General features: G+C 42.8%; 1 protein-coding gene and 1 pseudogene across 1 annotated transcript in view; one reads left to right on the top strand and one right to left on the bottom strand.

Moving 5' to 3' along the window:
* Positions 1 to 9309: 9309 nt before the first annotated feature.
* The window catches only part of LOC138078777 (antigen WC1.1-like), a 35148-nt gene continuing 21791 nt past the window's right edge, over positions 9310 to 22666 (top strand). The window contains exons 1-2 of the mRNA XM_068971522.1: positions 9310 to 9382; positions 18217 to 18537. Of these exons, the coding sequence (XP_068827623.1) occupies positions 9310 to 9382; positions 18217 to 18537 (394 nt within the window). The remainder of the gene's footprint in view (positions 9383 to 18216; positions 18538 to 22666) is intronic.
* LOC138077989 (DNA-directed RNA polymerases I, II, and III subunit RPABC4 pseudogene) lies at positions 13305 to 13478 on the bottom strand (annotated as a pseudogene).

Here is a 22666-nt window from a genome sequence, read left to right on the forward strand (position 1 = left end):
TGAATGTGATCTGGTCCACCCCGAGTGGGATTTGAAGGCATTGTCTGTTTAATTGCTTCATCTGGTGTGTCTCTGACTCCTTACTCCACTTCAGCCTGTGCTGAGTGGGATTAGTCACATCTGTGTCTCCACTGTCTCCGTCTTCTCCGAGTTTTCACTAACTTCAGGGTTATTTTCAGCCTTTATTCTTTCATTCATTTATTTAATTATCCAATATTTCTTAAGCTGTTACTATGTGTGTTTACTTGGCCTTAAAGAGACATTGAAGAATAAGACACAGTACTTGCTCTCAGGAAGTTCCCACGGTGGAGATAGTAAGCAAGTTTTTATGGACTAAATAGACACAGCAGTAATTTTGAGCTAGAATGATCAGAAAGAGCTTCACAGAGGTGACAGCTCTGTGCATTTAAAAACATGAAGATTTAGAAGCATCTATTTGTAGTGGACTTGAAAATGTGTCCTTCAGAATTTATGTGTGCATAAATGTAGTATTTTCTGTTTTTTATAATTGATTTAATCTTGCTCACCTATGAGTAGTATTTGTATAATTAAATTTTTCAATAAAATTAACAGACTCTCTCATTTAAAATGTGGCCTTCAACTTAATTCAGTAGTAATTATCTCACTGATTCTAGGTTCCCTGCCAAAATTGGTTTTTCAACAGATATGTTCACTGTTTATCCCCTCAAGATGGTATCTGGGACAAGGGAGTTTCTTACTCTCCAGTGGCAATGGGGAAGCATCCTTGATCTGCATGCTCTCCATATGGAATCAGCCTGTCTTTGATTTAGTAGCTTTGATCTGTTCTGGTTTCTAGACATCAGAAGCTGGGCCTGTGGAGAAATGAATGAGGCCAACTCAGTGTCAAGCACTTTGTTAGATATTGCTGATCATAGACTGCAAAGTGCTGAACAAGGATGATGGGCTAGGCCTCAGCCAGCTCATGACCTTGTGCCTTCCTTCATGCCCTTGTGATTAAGTGGTCATTGATAAAGGAGCCTTTACTAAACCTTGTAATATCCATGCAAGAAACACAGATGATGAGGTGAGTATCCGTTGTTTGGGTGTGTCAACCCAGACCCTCAGCAGTAAAAGTATGGGGTCCTAACCACTAGACCACCTGCCAATTCCGTAATGTTGTATAGATAATTTTTAAGTCAAAACTGTATTGTATTTTAGTCACTCTGATTGGTCCTGAGGAAATGTCACTTGTGCAAGGATGTTTAATTATTACCTTCCTCAGAAAACAGATGAATTTAGTCTCTTAAACCTCCATTTTCTCATGTGTAATTTGGGAATAATAATGCTACATTAATAATGCTGCTGTAATGTGCTGAATTGCTTTACAATCCATAAGGCCAATGAAATAGTTATCCTAAGTGAAAGAAGGGAATTCTTTTTGTTCTTTACTTCAGCACTTCTAATTCACCATAGAATCTGTCGAACTTTTTTATAACAAAATTTCCTTCCTGTTACAGTCATATGTTGCTTTCATTGAAAACGTGCTGAATGATAAATATATCAACATCCTGCCCACCCCGTCATGTTGGAGATTACGAGTGAAATGACACAAAACAAGACACACACACACGAGACAGATGATACACACACTCCACCCAGAGGAAGCGCAAACTATTTGCGCTTTATTATTATAAAGCCCCCCTAGGCAGAATTCCAGACTGCATGAATAAGCCTTTTCAGTACAGCGCAGGTGCATACATGTTATCGTACAGCAACAGGGAGTGAAATTCCGGCCTACTGCAGAGTCTGTCCAGAGCCCTTATCACAAGAAGGAAATGTTCCCTCGTTTGCAAGGGACCATTAGTCTCAAGGCTGTGTCCGTCTCCTTGGCAGAACATCTTGTTTGTAAGCAGCACATCTCCACTTTCCCTATTGTGGCCGCATTAACCCTTCACCATCATATCTGATTAAGATCAGAGCATGAGACTTCATGGTCTTCACTGTCAGTAAGCTGCGGTTTTTCTTCTGTATCTTCAGATACAAGGAAACTGACAGCATCTATGCCTTTTTAGAACTGGCTATCTCAGCCCTGCTCTGGAAATGGGCTGTGTTCCTTTCTGGATATTGGAATTCACTGCATTCACTGCAGAAAGGCATTGTTGTGAGCCACGCATAGCTCATATCTTTTAATAGTTTTGAAATCCCTTTACAACAAAGGGTGCAACTTGCATTGTGTTAAGTTCGCATAACAAGTTGAATTATGTTTTCAAAGAAAAACAGTTCTTTTTGATAGGAACGATTTGTGTGAAACATCTATCAGAGTACCATTCATTCATTCATTCATTTATTCATTAGACATAGTTTGACATTTTTAATTAACAGGCATTGGGGATACAGAGGTGAATTAGACACAGACTTTTACCAAGTAGATTCCAGCTTATAAAGTAAAATTAGCAAGGAAGCAATTCAATTCATGACGGTAAGGTTAGATTCATGAGCAGTAGAATGGGGCAGAGAGAGAAGGGGTGAAGTATGGAAGACTCACAACTCTGATTGGCACCAATTACCATCACAATATGTGGTTTCTGGGAGATTTCTGACAGCTCCAGTCAAGGCTCTAGGTGAAAAGTGAAAGTGAAAGTGAATGTTGCTCAGTCGTGTCCAACTCTTTGGGACTGCTTGAACTATACAGTCCATGGAATTCTCTAGGCCAGATTACTGGAGAGGGTAGCCTTTCCCTTCTCCAGGGTATCTTCCCAGCCCAAGGATCGAACCAGGTTCTCCTGCATTGCAGGTAGATTCTTTACCATTGAGCTATCAGGGAAACCCAGGCTCCAGGTAACAGAATTGAATTCCTGTTCTAATGCACCTGTGATTCCCAGGAAGGGATAGAGAAAGATGCCCTAATAATGTTTCTGTATCACTACTGTGTCCTACTGCTAACTAGTGGTTATAATATCACTACTAATGCCAACTCATTTAAGCCTCAGCAAAATTCTGCCATCTAGGCCCAAACAAAACCCTCCACTTGTAGAGGAAACCACTACACAGAGAGAAAGCAAGAACCCTGTTCAAGGTTGCATGCATGGTACATGGCTGAACTGTGAATCAGGACAGGGCAGACTGACTCCTGAGTCTGTTCTCCTGACCCTTGCACTGCACTCTCTCAAGTTCACTGTGGACACAGCTGGTTGCAGTCCTCCCTAAAACCTTCTTTCTTCAAATCTTTGATGAGCATGGACACTGCTATTTCCTTATGTGTCAGAGAAGATGCACCTTCATCCGAGGGTGTGTTGGTCCCTGCTGACCCCGCACCCCCAGCTCTGGGGTAGGTACGGGGAGTTGTGGGCACCACATGCCAGCCCTGTTAACTCCTCCATGTTTGGGGAAGATCCCCTGCAGAAAAATACCCCAGTATTCTTGCCTGGAGAATTCCATGGACAGGGCAAACTGGTGGGCTAACGTCCATGGGGTCACAAAGAGTTAGACACAACTGAGAGACTAATACTTTCGCCTCACTTTCCAGCCCACCATTCCCTATAACAGGGTCTGGAGCCTTTAAGAGTGTCTTACCTGTGAGAGCTCCATCCTGAGGTGAGACCATGTGTACCTGGTTCACTAAACAAATCCCTGTGTCATCTGGTGGGAGGGATACTGGACCCCAGAAGGCACGTCCTGTGTTCTAGGTGTCTGGCCAGTGGTTTCTGGAGATGGTGTAGAGTCCATAACTGGGTAAGGAGTGATGACTCTGGGCCCAGAGGGAATAGAGAATCAATTCTAAGTGAATCAGCAGATCCTGATCCTATTCCAGCACCTGAGTTTAAATTCTAGTTCTGATATTTATGATCAGTTTTTATCATTAATATGTTAAAGGCCCAGATATAGAAGGAAATAGGGCTCAAGTACAGTCATGGGGCCAGGGAGTGAGAGGACCAAATGAAAAGCAAGCAGTCCTTATATATGTGCTTAGTCGCTCAGTTGTGTCTGACTTATTGCGACCCTATGGACTGTAGCTGACCAGGCTCCTCTGTCCATAGGGATTCTCCAGAGGGATGGTATGGGAGGGAGGAGGGAGGGGGGTTCAGGATGGGGAACATGGTATAACCGTGGCGGATTCATGTTGATGTATGGCAAAACCAATACAATATTGTAAAGTAATTAACTTCCAATTAAAATAAATAAACTTATATTAAAAAAAATAATACTGGAGTGGGTTGCCATGCCCCTCTCCAGGGGATCTTCCCAACCCATGGATAGAACCAAGGTCTCCTGCATTGCAGGTGGATTTTTTACTGTCTGAGCCATCTTGGAAACCCTATTCTTGTATAAATAATGGATAAATATTAGCATATTTAGAGGGAGAAATTTCTCAGTCATGTCCAACTCTTTGCTACCCCATGGGCTATACAGTCCATGGAATTCTCCAGGCCAGAATACTGGAGTGAGTAGCTTTTCCCTTCTCCAGGGGAAAGACTAGAGATCTCGTCAAGAAAATTAGACATACCAAAGGAACATTTCATGCAAAGATGAGCACAATAAAGGGCAGAAATGGTATGGACCTAACAGAAGCAGAAGATATTAAGAATATTAAGAAAATGTGGCAAGAATACATGGAAGAGCTATAGAAAAAAGAACTTAATGACCCAGATAACCACAGTGGTATGATCACTCACCTAGAGCCAGACATCCTGGAGCCCCAAGTCAAGTGGGCCTTAGGAAGCATCACTATGAACAAAGCTAGTGGAGGTGATGGAATTCCAGCTGAACTATTTCAAGTCCTAAAAGATGATGCTGTGAAAGTGCAGCAAATTTGGAAAACTCGGCAGTGGTCACTGGACTGGAAAAGGTCAGTTTTTATTCTATTCCCAAAGAAAGGCAATGCCAAAGAATGCTCAAACTACCACACAATTGTACTTATCTCACACGCTAGTAAAGTAATGCTCAAAATTCTTCAAGCTAGGCTTCAACAGTACATGAACTGTAAACTTTCAGATGTTCAAGCTGGATTTAGAAAAGGCAGAGGAACCAGAGATCAAATTGCCAACATCCACTGGATTGTGGAAAAAGCAAGAGAGTTCCAGAAAAACATATATTTCTGCCTCATTGACTATGCCAAATCTTTTGACTATGTGGATCACAACAAACTGTGGAAAATTCTTAAAGAGATGGGAATACCAGACCACCTTACCTGCCTCCTGAAAAATCTGTATTCAGGTAAAGAAGCAATAGTTAGAACCAGACATGGAACAAAGGATTGGTTCCAAATTGGGAAAGGAGTACGTCAAGGCTGTTATTGTCACCCTGCTTATTTAACTTATATGCAGAATACATAATGTGAAATGCCAGGCTGGGTGAAACACAAGCTGGAATCTAGATTGCTGGGAGAAATATCAATAACCTCAGATATGCAGATGACACCACCCTTATGGCAGAAAGTGAAGAGGAACTAAAAAGCCTGTAGAGGAAAGTGAAAGAGGAGAGTGGAAAAGTTGGCTTAAAGCTCAACATTCAGAAAATGAAGATCATGGCATCCGGTACCATCACTTCATGGGAAATAGATGGGGAAACAGTGGAAACAGTTTATTTTGGGGGGCTCTAAAATCACTGCAGATGGTGATTGCAGCCATGAAATTATAAGACACTTACTCCTTGGAAGGAAAGTTATGACCAACCTAGACAGCATATTTAAAAGCAGAGACATTGCGTTGCCAACAAAGGTCCATCTAGTCAAAGCTATGGTTTTTCCTGTAGTCATGGATGGACCATAAAATTGGACCATAAAGAAAGCTGAGCATCAAAAAATTGATGCTTTTGAACTTTGATGTTGAAGACTCTTGAGTCCCTTGGATTGCAAGGAGATCAAACCAGTCAATCTCAAATATTCATTGGAAAGACTGATGGTGAAACTGAAGCTCCAATAGTTTGGCCACCTGATGCTAAGAACTGACTCATTGGAAAAGACCCCAATGCTGGAAAATATTGAAGACAGGAGGAGAAGGGGACAACAGAGGATGAGATGGTTGGATAGCATCACTGACTCGATGGACATGAGTTTGAACAGGCTCTGGGAGTTGGTGATGGACAGGGAAGCCTAGCGTGCTACAGTCCATGCTACAGCAAAGAGTCGGACCCAATGAGTAACTGAACTGAACTGAACTGAAAGGGAGAAATGCATATGTTCAGGTGTCTTTTCTCCTTTTTTATTTACCTGAGGCTCAAGGATGAAGCACAAACGTAGGACAGAGAAGCTGTGTCTGCTGACCGGGTTGAGGGGTCCTTCCAGTGGGGATGTGACAGGGCTGTGGACTGGCCCACAGCTGTCCTCCGTGTTCACCCCACTGAGACCTTATGGTGTGGGAGGGGGAGGGTGTGAAATTGTCTCTGGGCTTTGCCGGGGACTCTGGAGTGTGTGTGTCACAGGTGGGTCATTTCCACATGTGTGCTGAAATGACAAGAGTCAGGGTGAGCAGGCCTCAGGGTGGGCTTATGTGGGCTTCAGGAGTGCATCAGGGGAATCTTGAGCCTCAGAGGGTGTGAGGATTGTGGGGATCATGTTAGTGACCTTGAATTTTGTCAGTGTCTTATATCCCTTCAGGACCTTTCTCAGTCTCTCTACTCATCCCAGCACTGCAGTCTGGGGACCATCTGGGAGCTTCTCTGCTCAGTGGAAACGGAACAAGGCAGCAATGGCCACACTGGACATCAGCCCCTTCCACTTGGCTCTGTCCCCACCACCCACCTGCGCTCCCATTCTTGTCACCACCATTCCTCTCAAATGCAGAACGGAGAATGTGGGGTCACTGATGGCTGGAGACAGCACGAATCCCTTCTCTTCTCTGATTCACTAGCCTCTTCTTTGCCCCCTGCCTTCAGCCACCCTCTAGCAGAAGGCTTTCTACTTCCCCTTCTGTCAGGAGCTGTTCCCATAAGTTCTATTTGGCATCTTCTTTAGTTATGGTTTATAATACAATTATGTTCAAAATCCTATCAAACAAAACTTTCAATATACAACGGGGAAAAATGGGAAGTTCATCATTCTAAATTATATATTTTCTCCTTGGGATTCCAGAATCCTATCTTGGAGCGCTAGAGTTAAGCCATGACTCTTACCTTCTGCTTATTTCCTGTAGCAGCAATCTCTCTCTCTCCCTGAAACCTCATTTGGGGAAATGCAATTAAGGAAAAGGGATTTAGCCTGGCTAAAAAGCCCCTTATATATACCTATTGTTTCTCTATATCTACTTATTAATCTATTAGCCCACCACTGCCATCATCATCAATCCATCATCCAATCTCCTTAATCTATTTCTTTGTTGTTCAGTCACTAAGCCATGTCTAGCTTTGTAACCCGGTGAACTGCAGTACAGCAGGCTTCCCTGCCCTTCACTATCTCCTGGAGTTTGCTCAAGCTCATGTCCATTGAGTCAATGAGGTTATCTAGTGATCTCACCTGCCAGCCCCTTCTCCTCTTGCCCTCAGGCTTTTCCAGCATCAGGGATTTTTCCAATAAGTCAGCTCTTCACATCAGGTGGCCAAAATATTGGAGCTTCAGCTTCTGCATTGGTCCTTCCAAATATTCAGGGTTGATCTATTTGTTTAGCGTCTATCAACATCGCTATTTTAATTAGTTTCTTTATAGTTCAAACAATGACTCTGTTGTCTTCATCAATAGACTATTCTAAGAAGTTTAAATATGAAAGTAATATGATTATGATCTTTAAAAAATAAAAAGCACTTAAATCTTACTTGACTTTTTTGCTATTGTTGTTACTCAGTTGCTTAAGTCATGTCTGACTCTTTGTAATCCTATGGACTGCAGCAACTAAAGCTTCTCTGCCTCTCACTATCTCCTGCAGTTTGCTCAGACTTATGTCCATTGACTTGGTGATACTATCAAACCATCTCATCCTCTGTCACCTCTCTCTCCTTTGCCCTCAGTATTTCCCAACATCAGAGTCTTTTCCAGTGAGCAGGTTCTTCATATCAAGTGGCCAAAGTATTGGAGTTTCAGTTTCAGCATTAGTCCTTCTAATGGATATTCAGCGTTGATTTCCTTTAAGATTGACTGGTTTGTCCTCCTTGCGGTCTAAGAGACTCTCAAGAGTTTTCTCCACACCACAATTTAAAAGCATCAGTTCTTCAGCCCTCAGACTTCTTTATCCAACTTCTCACATCCATACATGACTACTGGAAAAACCATGGCTTTGACTGTACGGACTGTTGTTAGCAAAGTGGTGTCTCTACTCTTTAACATGCTGTCTAGGTTTGTCAAAGCTTTCTTTCCAAGGAGCAAGTATCCTTTAATTTCAAGCCTGCAGTCACCATCTGCAGTGACTTTGGAGCTCAAGAAAATAAAACCTGTGACTCTAGTTTCCAGGAATTTGTCATTCACCAGTCTGTCACCTTGTTGCAGTCCTATAAACTGCACACTTACAAAGTGGAATAGGATGCTATTAGACAAGCAGCATCCATGTAGAAGCTGATACCTTCATGTGTTGGACAAGGACTGCTGCTTCTGGGTGGCTGCACAGAGGGGAAGAGTTGGGTCTGTAAATACAGAAGACCGCATCCCTTCTCACTCTTCAGAAGGCGAGTATAGCCCAGGTGAATTGTGCCTGCCAGACAGAGTGGTCTGAGAGGCTAAGAAAGATCCCTGATGGGAAAAGCTAGGTTCTGTCAAAGTCCTGTGTTATTATGACCCCCATGTGCTCCAGGGTCCCGTCTCCAGATCATTCTGAGAAGGGAGGAAAGACCAACAATCTCATCCCTGCAACCTGATGGTTTCCACCTCACCCCTCCAAGCTCACCTGTGAATTCCTGTTTTCCTGTCCTCAGTTTCTGCTGGCCTGACAATTACTCTCATATTTCAAACCTTCTTGTACTTCTCTGCTTTGGCCTTGAACTCAGTCCAGGGGAAGATGAATGCTTGATTCCACCAGAGATATTCTCCAAGGGCCAACCAATCCCACACCCTGACCCTGTGAGATCTCACAGTCTGTAGTGATCGGCCAGTGTGATTGGGGAAGAAAAACCACTCATGCTTTCTGAGGCAACTTTTCTCTGCCAACCCCTGTCATGGGGCTCTCAGGGACCACAGAAGCAGAAGGCCAAAGGACCATGTTGCTCATATAAGGAGATATTGAATATTCAGAAGCTCATTGGTGTCTGAGCTGCAGAAAGTGGCTGATGCAGCCTCCGATAATGCCTGAAATGGTGAGAGGTGTCGCTATTGGCTCTCAGGAGGGAGGGTGTAAGGGGTGGTCTATATAGGCCCCAGTCGGCACCCTGACGCCTCCTCACAGGCTGATCCTGCAGCTGGGACTGTGACCTTGAGGACGTGGGGTCAGGATGGCTCTGGGCAGACACCTCTCCCTGCGGGGACTCTGTGTCCTCCTGCTTGCAACCGTGGTGGGTGGTCAAGGTAAGAGCTGCCCCTCTGTCCTGGGTCCACAGCAGGGAGTGGATGCCTTGGTGAAGGGAAAGGTGTCTGGACTTGTGGAACCTGGCCTCAGTGTTTTTGACCAAAAAGGAACCACGGTGACTGTGAATACTGGTCCCTCACCTGTGGGTGGTCTCCTGGTTGTAAGAGCAGATTTTACAGAGTAGTGAGGTTTGGTCTGGACTGAGCTGGGTCACCCTGAGTCCCTCCACTATCTCCGTTGTTCTCAGGGAGCTTCTAGAGTCCCAGTGACTTCCAGTGTGTAGGAGATCCAATGACTGACCCCAGCTGGGACTCTGGACTGTTCCCACACGCTCCACATGCCTGGTGTGTGAGCACTGCCCCAGGGTCCCTGTGTTTCCTGTGTCTATGCTCCTGTGGGCTCTGTGCTTAGGTGTGTATATGTAGTGTGTCAGGCTGTGTGTGTGTGTGAGGGTGAGTGAGGGTGTGTGCATGTGTCTGAAGATGTGTGTGTGTGTGTGTGTGTGTTGTGTGTGTGTGTCTGTGTGTATGAGGATGCATGTATACGTGAGAGAGAGAGAGAGAGAGTGAGTGTGTGTGGAGCCTGTCTGTTTGAGAGAAACAGGGCTGCTGAGCAGGAATTGAGTCCTCTGGTCTGTGAAGCACACAGGGTCCCCACAGGGCTGGGTGTCATGCTGCTGCATGTAACCGGACCAGAGATAATTGTGCACCTGCCTGCCTCTCTCTGGCTCCTCTCCTCCGTCCCCTGGGCTCCCCTCTGCTTATTGCCATGTTTGCCCAGCACTGGGCTCTGTGAGAGGCTCTGCCTGCTGGCTTCACCTCTTCCCACCAGGTGTCCATTGTGGAGGAGGGGAGTCCACAGCCAGGAGAGGGGACCTCTTGTCTGTAGAGATCAGTTGATGTGCAGCCCCAGGCGTATAAGTTCCTGAGTCCCTGCCCCAGTCCCTGTGACATTTCCTGATGTGCTGGGGGCCTGGGATGGTCTTTCCCCCTCCCAGGATCTGCTGTGACTCTGTAGGGAGCACTCTTTTTGCCATTGAGTCATATGTGTTCCTTATATATTTTGGATATTAACCCCTCATGAGATACATGATTTGAAAGTTCTTTTTCTCCATTCTGCGCATTGTCTTTTATTCTGTGTACTGTTTCTTCTGTTCTACAGGAGCTTTTTAGCTTGATGTTAATGTGCTCCCATTGTTTATTTTGATTTTGTTGCTTGTGCTTTAGCTGTCACACCCAAGAATTCATTGCCAATATCCACTTCCAGGAGCTTTCCTCTATGTTTTCTTTTGGAGTTTGTGGTTTCAGGTCTTAAATAGATTTATGTCTTTGATCTATTTTGAGTCTATTTTTCTGTGGTACTAAGATAGGGATCTAGTTTCATTCTTTTGCATGTAAATATCCAGTTTTCCTAACAGCATTTACTGAAAAGACCATGCTTGCCTCACTGAGTATTCTTGCCTCCCGTGTCAAACATTCATTGACTGTCCATGCATGGGTTTATTTTTGGGCTCTCAGCTCTGTTAATTGCTTGATGTGTCTATTTTCATACCATTGCCATAATGTTTGTTTTTATGTATTTGGCTGCAGCAGGTCTTGCCTGCAGTACCTGTGATATTTGATCTTTAGGCAGCATGCAGTTCTTCAGTTGCAGCATGCTGTGTTACTTATGCCATGTGAACTTCTAGCTGTAACATGTGGCATCTGTTGCAGCATGGGCTTCTCCACTTGCAGCAGACGGGCTTCTCTCTAGTTGTGGTGCATAGACTCGAGTGCACAGAGGGCTCAGTAGTTGAAGAACATGGCCTTAGTTGCCCCGCAACATGTGAGATCTTAGTTGAGACCCCTGCATTGAAAGGCAGATTCTTTTTTTTTTTTTTTTTTTTTTTTTACAAAAACTAATATCTTTATATAAGCCGTTAGTTCAGTTCAGTTCAGTCACTCAGTCGTGTCCGACTCTTTGTGACCCCATAAATTGCAGCATGTCAGGCCTCCCTGTCCATCACCAACTCCCGGAGTTCACTCAGACTCACGTCCATTGAGTCAGTGATGCCATCCAGCCATCTCATCCTCTGTCATCCCCTTCTCCTCCTGCCCCCAATCCCTTCCAGCATCAGAGTCTTTTCCAATGAGTCAACTCTTCGCATGAGGTGGCCAAAGTACTGGAGCTTCAACTTTAGCATCATTCCTTCCAAAGAACGCCCAGGACTGATCTCCTTCAGAATGGACTGGTTGCATCTCCTTGCAGTCCAAGGGACTCTCAAGAGTCTTCTCCAACACCACAGTTCAAAAGCATCAATTCTTCAGCGCTCAGCTTTCTTCACAGTCCAACTCTCACATCCATACATGACTACTGGAAAAACCATAGCCTTGACTAGACGGACCTTAGTCGGCAAAGTAATGTCTCTGCTTTTGAATATGCTATCTAGGTTGGTCATAACTTTCCTTCCAAGGAGTAAGCGTCTTTTAATTTCATGGCTGCAGTCACCATCTGCAGTGATTTTGGAGCCTCCCAAAATAAAGTCTGACACTGTTTCCACTGTTTCCCCATCTATTTCCCATGAAGTGATGGGACCAGATGCCATGATCTTCGTTCTCTGAATGTTGAGCTTTAGGCCGACTTTTTCACTCTCCTTTTACACTTTCTTTTTTTTTAATTTTAATTTTTAATTTATTTTGCTTTACAACACTGTGTTGGTTTTGCCATATATTGACATGAATCAGCCACGAGTGTACATGAGTTCCCAATCCTGAACCCCTCTCCCAGCTCCCACCCCGTATCATCTCTCTGGATCATCCCTGTGCACCAGTCCCAAGCATCTTGTATTCTGTATTGAACATAGACTGGCGATTCATTTCTTACATGATAGTATACATGTTTCAATGCCATTCTCCCAAATCATCCCACCCTCTCCCTCTCCCACAGAGTCCGAAAGCTCGTTTTATACATCTGTGTCTCTTTTGCTGTCTCGCATACAGGGTTATCATTACCATCTTTTTAGTTCCTTTTCACTTTCTGCCATAAGGGTGGTGTCATCTGCATATCATATCTGAGGTTATTGATATTTCTCCTGGCAATCTTGATTCCAGCTCGTGCTTCTTCCAGTCCAGCGTTTCTCATGATGTACTCTGCATAGAAGTTAAATAAGCAGAGTGATAATATACAGCCTTGACATACTCCTTTTCCTATTTGGAACCAGTCTGCTGTTCCATGTCCAGTTCTTACTGTGGTTTCCTGACCTGCATATAGGTTTCTCAAGAGGCAGGTCAGGTGGTCTGGTATTCCAATTTCTTTCAGAATTTTCCACAGTTTATTGTGATCCACACAGTCAAAGGCTTTGGCATAGTCAATAAAGCAGAAATTGATGTTTTTCTGGAACTCTTTTCCTTTTTCAATGATCCAGTGGATGTCTGGTTCCTCTGCCTTTTCTAAAACCAACGTGAACATCTGGAAGTTCATGGTTCATGTATTGCTGAAGCCTGGCTTGGAGAATTTTGAGCATTACTTTACTAGCATGTGAGATGAGTGCAATTATGCGGTAGTTTGAGCATTCTTTGGCATTGTCTTTCTTTGGTATTGGAATGAAAACTGACCTTTTCCAGTCCTGTGGCCACTGGAGATTTCTCCAAATTTGCTGGCATATTGAGTGCAGCATCATCTTTCAGGACTTGAAATAGCTCAACTGGAATTCCATCACCTCCACTAGCTTTGTTCGTAGTGATGCTTTCTAAGGCCCACTTGACTTCACATTCCAGGATGTCTGGCTCTAGGTGAGTGATCACACCATTGTGATTATCTAAATACAATAAGGTTTTTTAAATGAAATCATATGTATATAGTTGTATTTGTAAAGTACACTGATCAAAATCTATACAACATTAACACCAAATCCAAGTAAGATATTCCTCTGAACTTCATGTTTCACCAAGCATCTAAAACCGCCAGTCTTTTGGTCATTCTCTTGTACATTATTCTGTATCCACACTCTTTGCATCAGATTGGATCCCTTGATTTTATTTCATTTTCTGTGTGGCATTCTCCACAGATATATATCATTGGTTCCTGCTTAGGGGGCTGAACATTCTGGGTGTCCATTGTTGTCTGTAACACAGAGAATCTTCTCAGCCTTTCCAGACAGATTCCAACTTTCCTCTGTGCCATGGCCGACTTCCCCCTTCTGGGTGGATTCTTAACCACTGGACCACCAGGGAAGTCTCCTGATGATGTGAGCATTTCAAAGTCTTTATTGGATTTGCTACAATAATGCTTCTGTTTTCTTTTTACTTTTTATTATTTATTTTTTTTGGCCACAAAGCATTTGGGATCTTAGCTTTCTGACCAGGTATTCAACCTGCACCCCCTGCATTAGAAGGCAAAGTCTTAACCTCTGGACTCCCAGGGAAGTCTCTCCAGCTTTATTTTGTTTGTTTGTTTTTTATTTGTTTTTGTGTTATCTTTATTTTTGCTTCACTGGGTCTTTGTTTCTTCCCACTGGCTTTCTCTAGTTGCAGAAGTCGGGACTGCCCTTCCCTGTGGTGCGCACTCTTCTCGCTGCAGTGCCTTCTCTCATTGGGGAGCACAGACTCTAGGTACACGGGCTTTGTTACTCTGTGGAATGTGGGATCTTCTTGGGCCCAAGAGGGAAACTGTGTCCCCTGTATTGCTAGGCAGATTCTTAACCACTGGACCACCAGTCAAGTCGCCTCCAGTTTTGCTATTATTTTCTCTTTTTCACTTTAAAATTGCTTTGGCTATTTGAGGTTCTGTGGTTTGACACAAATTTTAAGATGTTTTTCTATTTCTGTGAAAAATGCTACTGGAATTGCTTTGAATCTATAGATGGCTTTGGGTAGTATAGACATTTTAACAATATTAATTCTTCCAATCTATGAACATGGGCTCTCTTTCTATTTTATTAGTATCTTCTTCAATGTCTCTCATTAGTCTTATTGATTTTTGTGTATAGCTCTTTCATCTTTTTGGTTAAATTTATTCTTAATATTTTATGGTTTCTTATACGGTTTTAATGAGATTTTTTTCTTTTTTTTTCCAGATGTTCCCTTGTTAGTGTGTAGAAATGCAACCAATTTCTGTAGATTGATTTTGTCCCCTGTGATTTTATTGAATTTATTAGTTCTAACAGTTGTTTTTATTGGTATACTATTAGAATTTTCTATATATAATATCGTGTCTTCTGCAAACAGAGAAAAGTTTCTTTTTCTATTTGGATAATTTTATTTCTTTTTGCTTAATTTCTTTGGCTGGGACTTCCAGTACTATGTGGATTAAGACTGGTAACAGAGGACATACTTATGTTATTCCTGATCTTAGAGAAACATTGAATTTGATATTAACTATGGGCTTCTAATATACGATTTATATTATATTGAGAAATATTCCTTCTATATCCAGTTTTTGAGAGGTAAAAAATTTAAGAGTGTTGAATTTTGTCAAACATTTTTTCTGCATCTACTGAGATAGTCTTATGATTTTTATCTTTCATTGTATTAATGTGGTGTATGACATTTATTGATTTACACATGTTGAACTATCTTTGCATCCTAGAGATTAATTCCACTTGCTCACAGTGTATAATCTTTTTAATGTGTTGTTGAATTCACTTGGCTAAATTTATTAGGAATTTTGGCATTTATATTAATCAGGGACATTGGCTTGTAATTTTCCTTTCTTGTAGTGTTTTTACATAGCTTTGGTATCAGGCTAATGCAGGCCATATAAAATGATTTGTGGAGTGCTCATTTCTCAATTGTTAGAAGAGTTTAAAAAGAATGGATGTTTTTCTTGTATAGATATTTGATAGAATTCACCAGCGAAAATTTCTGAATCATTTTTTCTGTATTATCCAAGTTGTTGGCCTATAATTTTCCATAGTAGCCTCTTATGATTTGTATTCTGTTGTATCAGTTTTAATGGCCCCTGTTTCCTATCTGATTTTATTTATTTCAATCTTCTCATTTATTTTCTTGGTTAGTATAGCTTAAAGTTTGTCATTTTTGTTTATTTTTTTCAAGAATGACCTCTGTTAATCTTTTCTATCGCTTTCCTATATTCTATTTCATTTATTTATGCTCTAATCTTTGTTTTCCCTTCCTTTGCTAGATTTTGGTTTACTTTGTTCTTCTCTCTTAGTTCTTTGATTTGTCATATTAGGTTGTCTATTTGAGATGTTTCTTTTTTTCTTAAGTATGCATTTATCACTATAAATTTTCCTCATAACTGCTTTGGATGCAGTATATAGTGTTGGAATGTGTGTTTCTACTTTTGTTTATCTCAGAATATTTTTGATATGCCTTTGGATTTCTTTTTTGTCATTGGCTATTCAGGAGCTTGTTATTGAATTTCCACATATTTGTGATTTTGCCAGTTTCCTCCTATTGCTGATTTTTAAATTTCAAATAGCTGTACTCAGAAAATATATTTGACAATATTTCTATATTTTTGAATTTGTTAAGACTTGTTTTGTTGCTTAACATGATCTATTCTAGAAAATATTCTGTGTGTATTTGAGAAGAATATGTATTCTGCTGCTGTTGGATAAAATGTTCTGTATATGTGTGTTAATTCCATTTGTTTATTAGGTTCTTCAAATCCCCTGTTTCTAATTGATTATCTGTCTGAATGATGTATACTGAATTCAGGTGCTCTGACAACTCTGAGGACTTTGGCAAGCATTGCAGGAGATGTGAAGTGGCTGTAGGGTTTGTTAGTATACACAACAGTACCCCCAGGTCCAGTGGCTATGGACCATGGCAGACAGTGGCAGTGGCTAGAGTCAGTGCCAGAAGTGTGCACCCAGTTGGCATTGAGGGGCCAGGTACAGGTGCCCATATACATCAGGGACCAGTTATAGACACACATATGGTATGTATCACAGGCCGGCATTTATTAAAAGGTTCATCAAGGAGTAGATATCGCCCAAACATACTCACCTGGATGTTGGCAGCATTCAGACCTTGTTGGACTGTTTAACTGAGAGCACCAGTCCCTTTCTGCCATGAGCTGGAGGTCTCCCTCGATTCCTTATCATGTGGGTCTCTCCATACATAGCTCACAATGTGGCAACTGGCTTCATCAAGACATAGAGAGCAGGATAGGTCACCAGGAGAAACCAGAATTGTCTTAAAAACTAATCTCTTAAGTGACATCTCATCACTTTCATCAAATTGCATTGGTTAGACTCATGTTACTAGATACACCCAAGTGTGGGGATTACACAAGGACATGAACACCAGATAACAGGAACAACTGGTATGCTTTAGAGCTTGTTACCACAGTCCTATGTTCCTAAGCTGGGTGAGATGCTCCCTATGGGCAGGGAAGGAGAGGGAGGATCCCTCCCTGGTTCCCGGGCCATGAGCTGCAACTGAGATGAGGGGGAGCTGGGCCCTAGTAGTCTTGGGCACATCTACAGGGAGGGCAGCATCCAGAGTCTCTGAAGGCCTGTCCTTGGTGGTGTCCCTGGAGCTGTTTCTACAGGCTTGTGAGAAATGCCTGTGCCTCCCTTCCTGCTCCAGGTTCAGTGATGGCACACTGGGAGCTTAGCGTTGGCCATGGTGGGAATGTTTATGCCACAAAGGTCAAGAAATGCCATTCACAGAGATTTGTTTCCAGACATCAGAGTATTCATATTTTAATAATTACCAGCAGTCCACTGCATTGTCTGCTAAAATCTCTTGTGTCCTGTGTCTGTGTCTCTCTTGCAGATCTGGAGGTGAGGCTGAATGATGGAACCTACCACTGTGAGGGGAGAGTGGAAGTGAGGCTCCAAGGAGAATGGGGTACAGTGAATGATCACAACTGGAGTATGGAGGAGGCAGCTGTGGTGTGCAGACAACTGGGATGTGGAGGTGCTGTTGATGCTCCCAAAGGGGCTAAATTTGGACCAGGTGTTGGACCCATTTGGTTTCATTATATTTACTGCAAAGGGCAGGAGTCAGCTATCACAGAGTGTAGTTATCCTACTGTGAAAGACCATCATCCTGAGGGCCATTCCCATGACAAGGATGCTGGAGCAGTCTGCTCAGGTAAGTGCTGTCTGGTCCAAAAGGGAATCCCTAGCAGGAGAAGCCTTAGTCTCATTCCCAGAATAACTATGAGAATATGGATCACAGCCTTTAGAACATTCCTGGGTATTACTATTTCCACATGCTCACAAAAAGAGAATTTTAAATGTTGCTGAACACTAGTAATGTCTCCATCTATAATGTTCCTACAAATGAGCTCCTTTTTAATGCAGAAACCAGAGTCACTAAAGTGACATCTGATCACTTTTGTCAAATTCTATTTGTTAAATGCATGTTACTAGGTACATTCGAGAATGGGAATTACACAAGGACATGAACACCAGGTGGCTGGAATAATTGGGACACTTCAGAGCCTGTTACCCCAGCCCTCTGTTCCTGAGCTGGATGAGATGCTCCCTATGGACAGGGAAGGAGAGGGAGGATTCCTCCCTGGATCCTGGGCCATGAGCAGTAACTGAGATGGGGAAGCTGGGCCCTAGTAACCTTGGGCACATCTACAGGGAGGGCAGCATCCAGAGTCTCTGAAGGCCTGTCCTCGGTGGTGTCCCTGGAGCTGGTTGTACAGTCTCCTGAGAAATACCTGGTGCCTCCCTTCCTGCTCCAAGTTCAGTGATGGCACGTTGGGAGCTTCGAGTTGGCCATGGTGGGAATGTTTATTCCACAGAAGTCAACACTTTCTATTCACAGTGATTTTTCCAGAGAATAGAGTATTCATATTTTAATACTTACCAGCACACCACTTGTGAAAGTCTGCAAAATCTCTCCTGTGTCCTGTGTCTCTCTTGCAGCTCTGGAGGTGAGGCTGAAGGATGGAGCCCACCACTGTGAGGGGAGAGTGGAAGTGAAGCACCAGGGAGAATGGGGCACAGTGGATGATCTGAACTGGAGCATGGAGGAGGCAGCTGTGGTGTGCAGACAGCTGGGGTGTGGAGGTGCCATTGATGCTCCCAAGAGGGCTCATTTTGGACCAGGGATTGGCCCCATTTGGTTTCGTTATATTTATTGCAAAGGTCCAGAGTCAGCTATCACGGAGTGTAGTTATCCTCCTGTTAAAGATCATCGCCCTGAGGGCAATTCCCATGACAAGGATGCGGGAGCAGTCTGCTCAGGTAAGCCCTGTGGTCTAACAGGGATTCCCAGCGGAAAAAGCCTCAGTTTTATTCACAGAATAGCTATGAGAATATGGATCACATACTTTAGAACTTACTTGGATGGTGGTCTTTATACTTAACCACTGGCTACCAGGATGGTCTTTATACTTCATACTTGGATGAAGATTTCAGTCACACAGTGCTTTCTTGAACATTAGGTACTCAAAGGAACATAAGGTCTGACTTGGCCCTGAGCTTTCTATAAAGAAAGCTGAGCACCAAAGAATTGATACTTTTGAACTGTGGTGTTGGAGAACACTCTTGAGAGTCCCTTGGACTGCAAGGAGATCCAACCAGTCCATCCTAAAGGAAATCAGTCCTGAATATTCATTGGAAGGATTGATGCTGCAGCTGAAGCTCCAATACTTTGGCCACCTGATGTGAAGAAGTGACTCATTGGAAAAGACCCTGATGATGGGAAAGATTGAAAGGGGATGGAGAAGCGGACAACAGAGGATGAGATGGTTGGATGGCATCACCGACTCAATGGGCATGAGTCTGAGTAAACTCCGGGAGTTGGTAATGGACAGGGAGGCCTGGCATGCATTCAGTCCATGGGGTCACAAAGAGTCGGACATGACTGAGTGACTCAACTGAACTGAACTGACCCTGGACAGAAAGTCTTCAGATCCACAGTCACTGGTTCCTCCAGTCTCTGTGATGTGTCCCATAGGAGGGAGGGAGGTGAGCTCAAATGAGTCATACATGTACAACCATCAGGTTGGACCTCGATTAATTAGTTTCATCATTTCATTTTTGTATTCTTTCATGAGATGGTCAGACAAGTGCAACTACAGGATGGTATATAGGAGAGAAGCAGGCAAACAAAGTGTATTATACTCACTGGTCCTAGAGAGACAGACCATAAGATGGGTACATGGGAGAGGGGCCAATAGACCAGGATCCACCTAGCAGTGGGAACCCAATATGGGGTGTGAACACCCATGGAGAAGGGACAATACTGGGGGTCAGGCTGGAGGTATACTAGGAAAAGGGGGATTTCATGGGTGCATTTGAATATCACTAGGTCACAGGGGAGGGCAAGAAGGGGGATTTGTGGCAGGGGCTAATCTTACGCAGGTGCACCTGTTCACCTGGGTGGGGAGGTCACCTCCTATTTGTGGGGTTGTTGAGGCTGCAGAAAAACCTAAAGTTTTAAATTTACAACACTGAAGTTGGAGCAAACCTAAGGGCAGTGAGGGTAAGAAGCGTGAAATGACACATAAAAAAAGGGCTCAATCCTGACTATATGTATTTCACCTGCACTAAGGTTAAAACTAGAATGTGATTGGGTGGTCACAGTATTTGCCAGAGGTGTTTCCAGTTGTTATCAGAATGTTTGATGAATTCTTCAGGACATTAATCCCAGCAGAATAGCTGGAATTGAGGAAGATATTATCAGATATCGCAAGTTCCCTAAAACACGTGGTTGAGTCTTAGGAAAAGGTCACTCAACTTGATGATGTGGTTTAAAGGTTCACCCCGAGGACATCTGCAGTAGCTCCCTAGCAGCCACAGCCAATCAGCTCTCTGTGTTTTGTTGGGGAAAATAACTGGAAAATTATCTTTTCCAATCTCACCTTTAGCAGATCTTTGATGGGATTCTTGAGGTCTCATAGGAAGCACTTCTTTCCTTTTTTACAAGTACTTTATTGAGGTATGACTGACATACAAAAAGCCATATGTAGTTAGTAAAACTTGATGAGTGGGGTGATCACTATACATCTGTGAAATCCCGACCACAGTCTATGCCACATATCTGTTGATCTCCTCAAAGGTTTTCCTTCACTCTCTTTATTACAATATTATAATTAAAATAATTATTTTAAGGGGCATTTGAATTTCAGTTAGGAGTTATTGTTTTTTTAATATAAATTTATTTATTTTAATTAGAGGTTTATTACTTTGCAATATTGTATTGGAGTTATTGTTTTAAGAAAACATGGCTTTGGGCATTTCCAGTTGTTGGTGTTCGATCACTAAGTCATGTATGAATCTTTGCAATATTATGAGTTGCATCACACCAGGCTTCCCTGTCCTTCACTATCTCCCAGAATTTGCTCAAACTCACATTCATTGTGTTGATGATGCTATCTAGTCACCTAACTCTCTGCCGCCTCCTTCTCCTTCTGCCCTCAATCTTTCCCAGCATCAGGGTCTTTTCCAATGAGTCACTCTTCCAGTAACATTCCTTATTGTCATAATGTCTTAATTATGGTTCAAATTGTAGATGAACTTGTGAAACCTTACAGGGGGCCCTACCTTTTGATGAATCAGCATCTAAATAAAAAGGGAATGTGTTTTCTCGAAATCTTGTGTGATTTTGGTACTTCTAATATTATATTTAGAAAATTGGTGTCTTGATATTAATTCCAGTGGGGACACACTTAATAAGAAACAGATTGGGTGTGCTCTGGCATTTAAAATTTGACTGTGATTTGTACTCTCTGATTGGCGGCAGCAGTGATTTAGTCTCCAAGTTCGTTCTGACTCTTTGTCACCCCATGGCCTCTAACCTGCCAGGCTTCTCTGTCCACGGGATTTTCCAGGCAAGAACACTGGAGTGGGTTGCTATTCCATCCTCAACCCAGGAATCAAACCCGAGTCTCCTGCACTACAGGCAGATTTTTACCATTTGAACCACAAGGGAAGTCCTATTTACCATTGCTCTAACCTAGGTTCTCAAGATTTTATGAACACTTTCCATTTTCTTCTATTAATCTTTGTCACCAGTTTCCTGCTACTGCTATCTCTTTTCTATATTTTCAGGAAATGTTTTACTGATATGAAGGTAAGTCAAAGTGGTGGTGATGCAGCAGAGATAAGATTAGAAGAGCTGACCTTTTCATTACTTCAGTTGAAATTGAACTTTTGGAGTTTATTCCTCTCAATTTTAGGTGTCAGGTATGTATGAGAAATTTAAGCTTCTGTAGGTGTGATCATTCACCTAGAGCCAGACATCCTGGAATGTGAAGTCAAGTGGGCCTTAGAAAGCACCACTATGAACAAGGCTAGTGGAGGTGATGGAACTCCAGTTGAGCTATTTCAAATCCTGAAAGGTGATGCTGTGAAAGTGCTGCACTCAATATGTCAGCAAATTTGGACAACTCAGCAGTGGCCACAGGACTGGAAAAGGTCAGTTTTCATTCGAATCCCAAAGAAAAGTAGTGCCAAAGAATGCTCAAACTGCCACACAGTTGCACTCATCTCACACGCTAGTAAAGTGATGCTCAAAATTCTCCAAGTCAGGCTTCAGCAATACATGAGCCGTGAACTTCCTGATGATCAAGCTGGTTTTAGAAAAGGCAGAGGAACCAGAGATCAAATTGCCAACATCCACTGGATCATTGGAAAAGCAAGAGAGTTCCAGAAAAACATCTATTTCTGCTTTATTGACTATGCCAAAGCCTTTGACTGTGTGGATCACAATAAACTGTGGAAAATTCTGAAAGACATGGGAATACCAGACCATCTGACCTGTCTCTTGAGAAACCTATATGCAGGTCACGAAGCCACAATTAGAACTGGACATGGAACAACAGACTGGTTCCAAATAGGAAAGGGAGTACGTCAAGGCTGCATATTGTCACCCTGCTTACTTAACTTCTATGCAGAGTACATCATGAGAAACGCTAGACTGGGAGAAGCACAAGCTGGAATCAAGATTGCCGGGAGAAATATCAATAACCTCAGATATGCAGATGACACCACCCTTATGGCAGAAAGTGAAACCTCTTGATGAAAGTGAAAGAGGAGAGTGGAAAAGTTGGCTTAAAGCTTAACATTCAGAAAACGAAGATCATGGCATCTGGTCCCATCACTTCATGGGAAATAGATGGGGAAACAGTGGAAACAGTGTCAGACTTTATTTTGGGGGGCTCCGAAATCACTGCAGATGGTGACTATAGCCATGAAATTAAAAGATGCTTACTCCTTGGAAGGAAAGTTATGACCAACCTAGATAGCATATTCAAAAGCAGAGACATTACTTTGCCAACTAAGGTCCGTCTAGTCAATGGTTTTTCCAGTAGTCGCATGGATGTGAGAGTTGGACTGTGAAGAACGCTGAGCACTGAAAAACTGATGC

The sequence above is a fragment of the Capricornis sumatraensis genome, chromosome 4 (assembly GCF_032405125.1).
Source record: "Capricornis sumatraensis isolate serow.1 chromosome 4, serow.2, whole genome shotgun sequence".
NCBI lineage: Eukaryota > Metazoa > Chordata > Mammalia > Artiodactyla > Bovidae > Capricornis > Capricornis sumatraensis.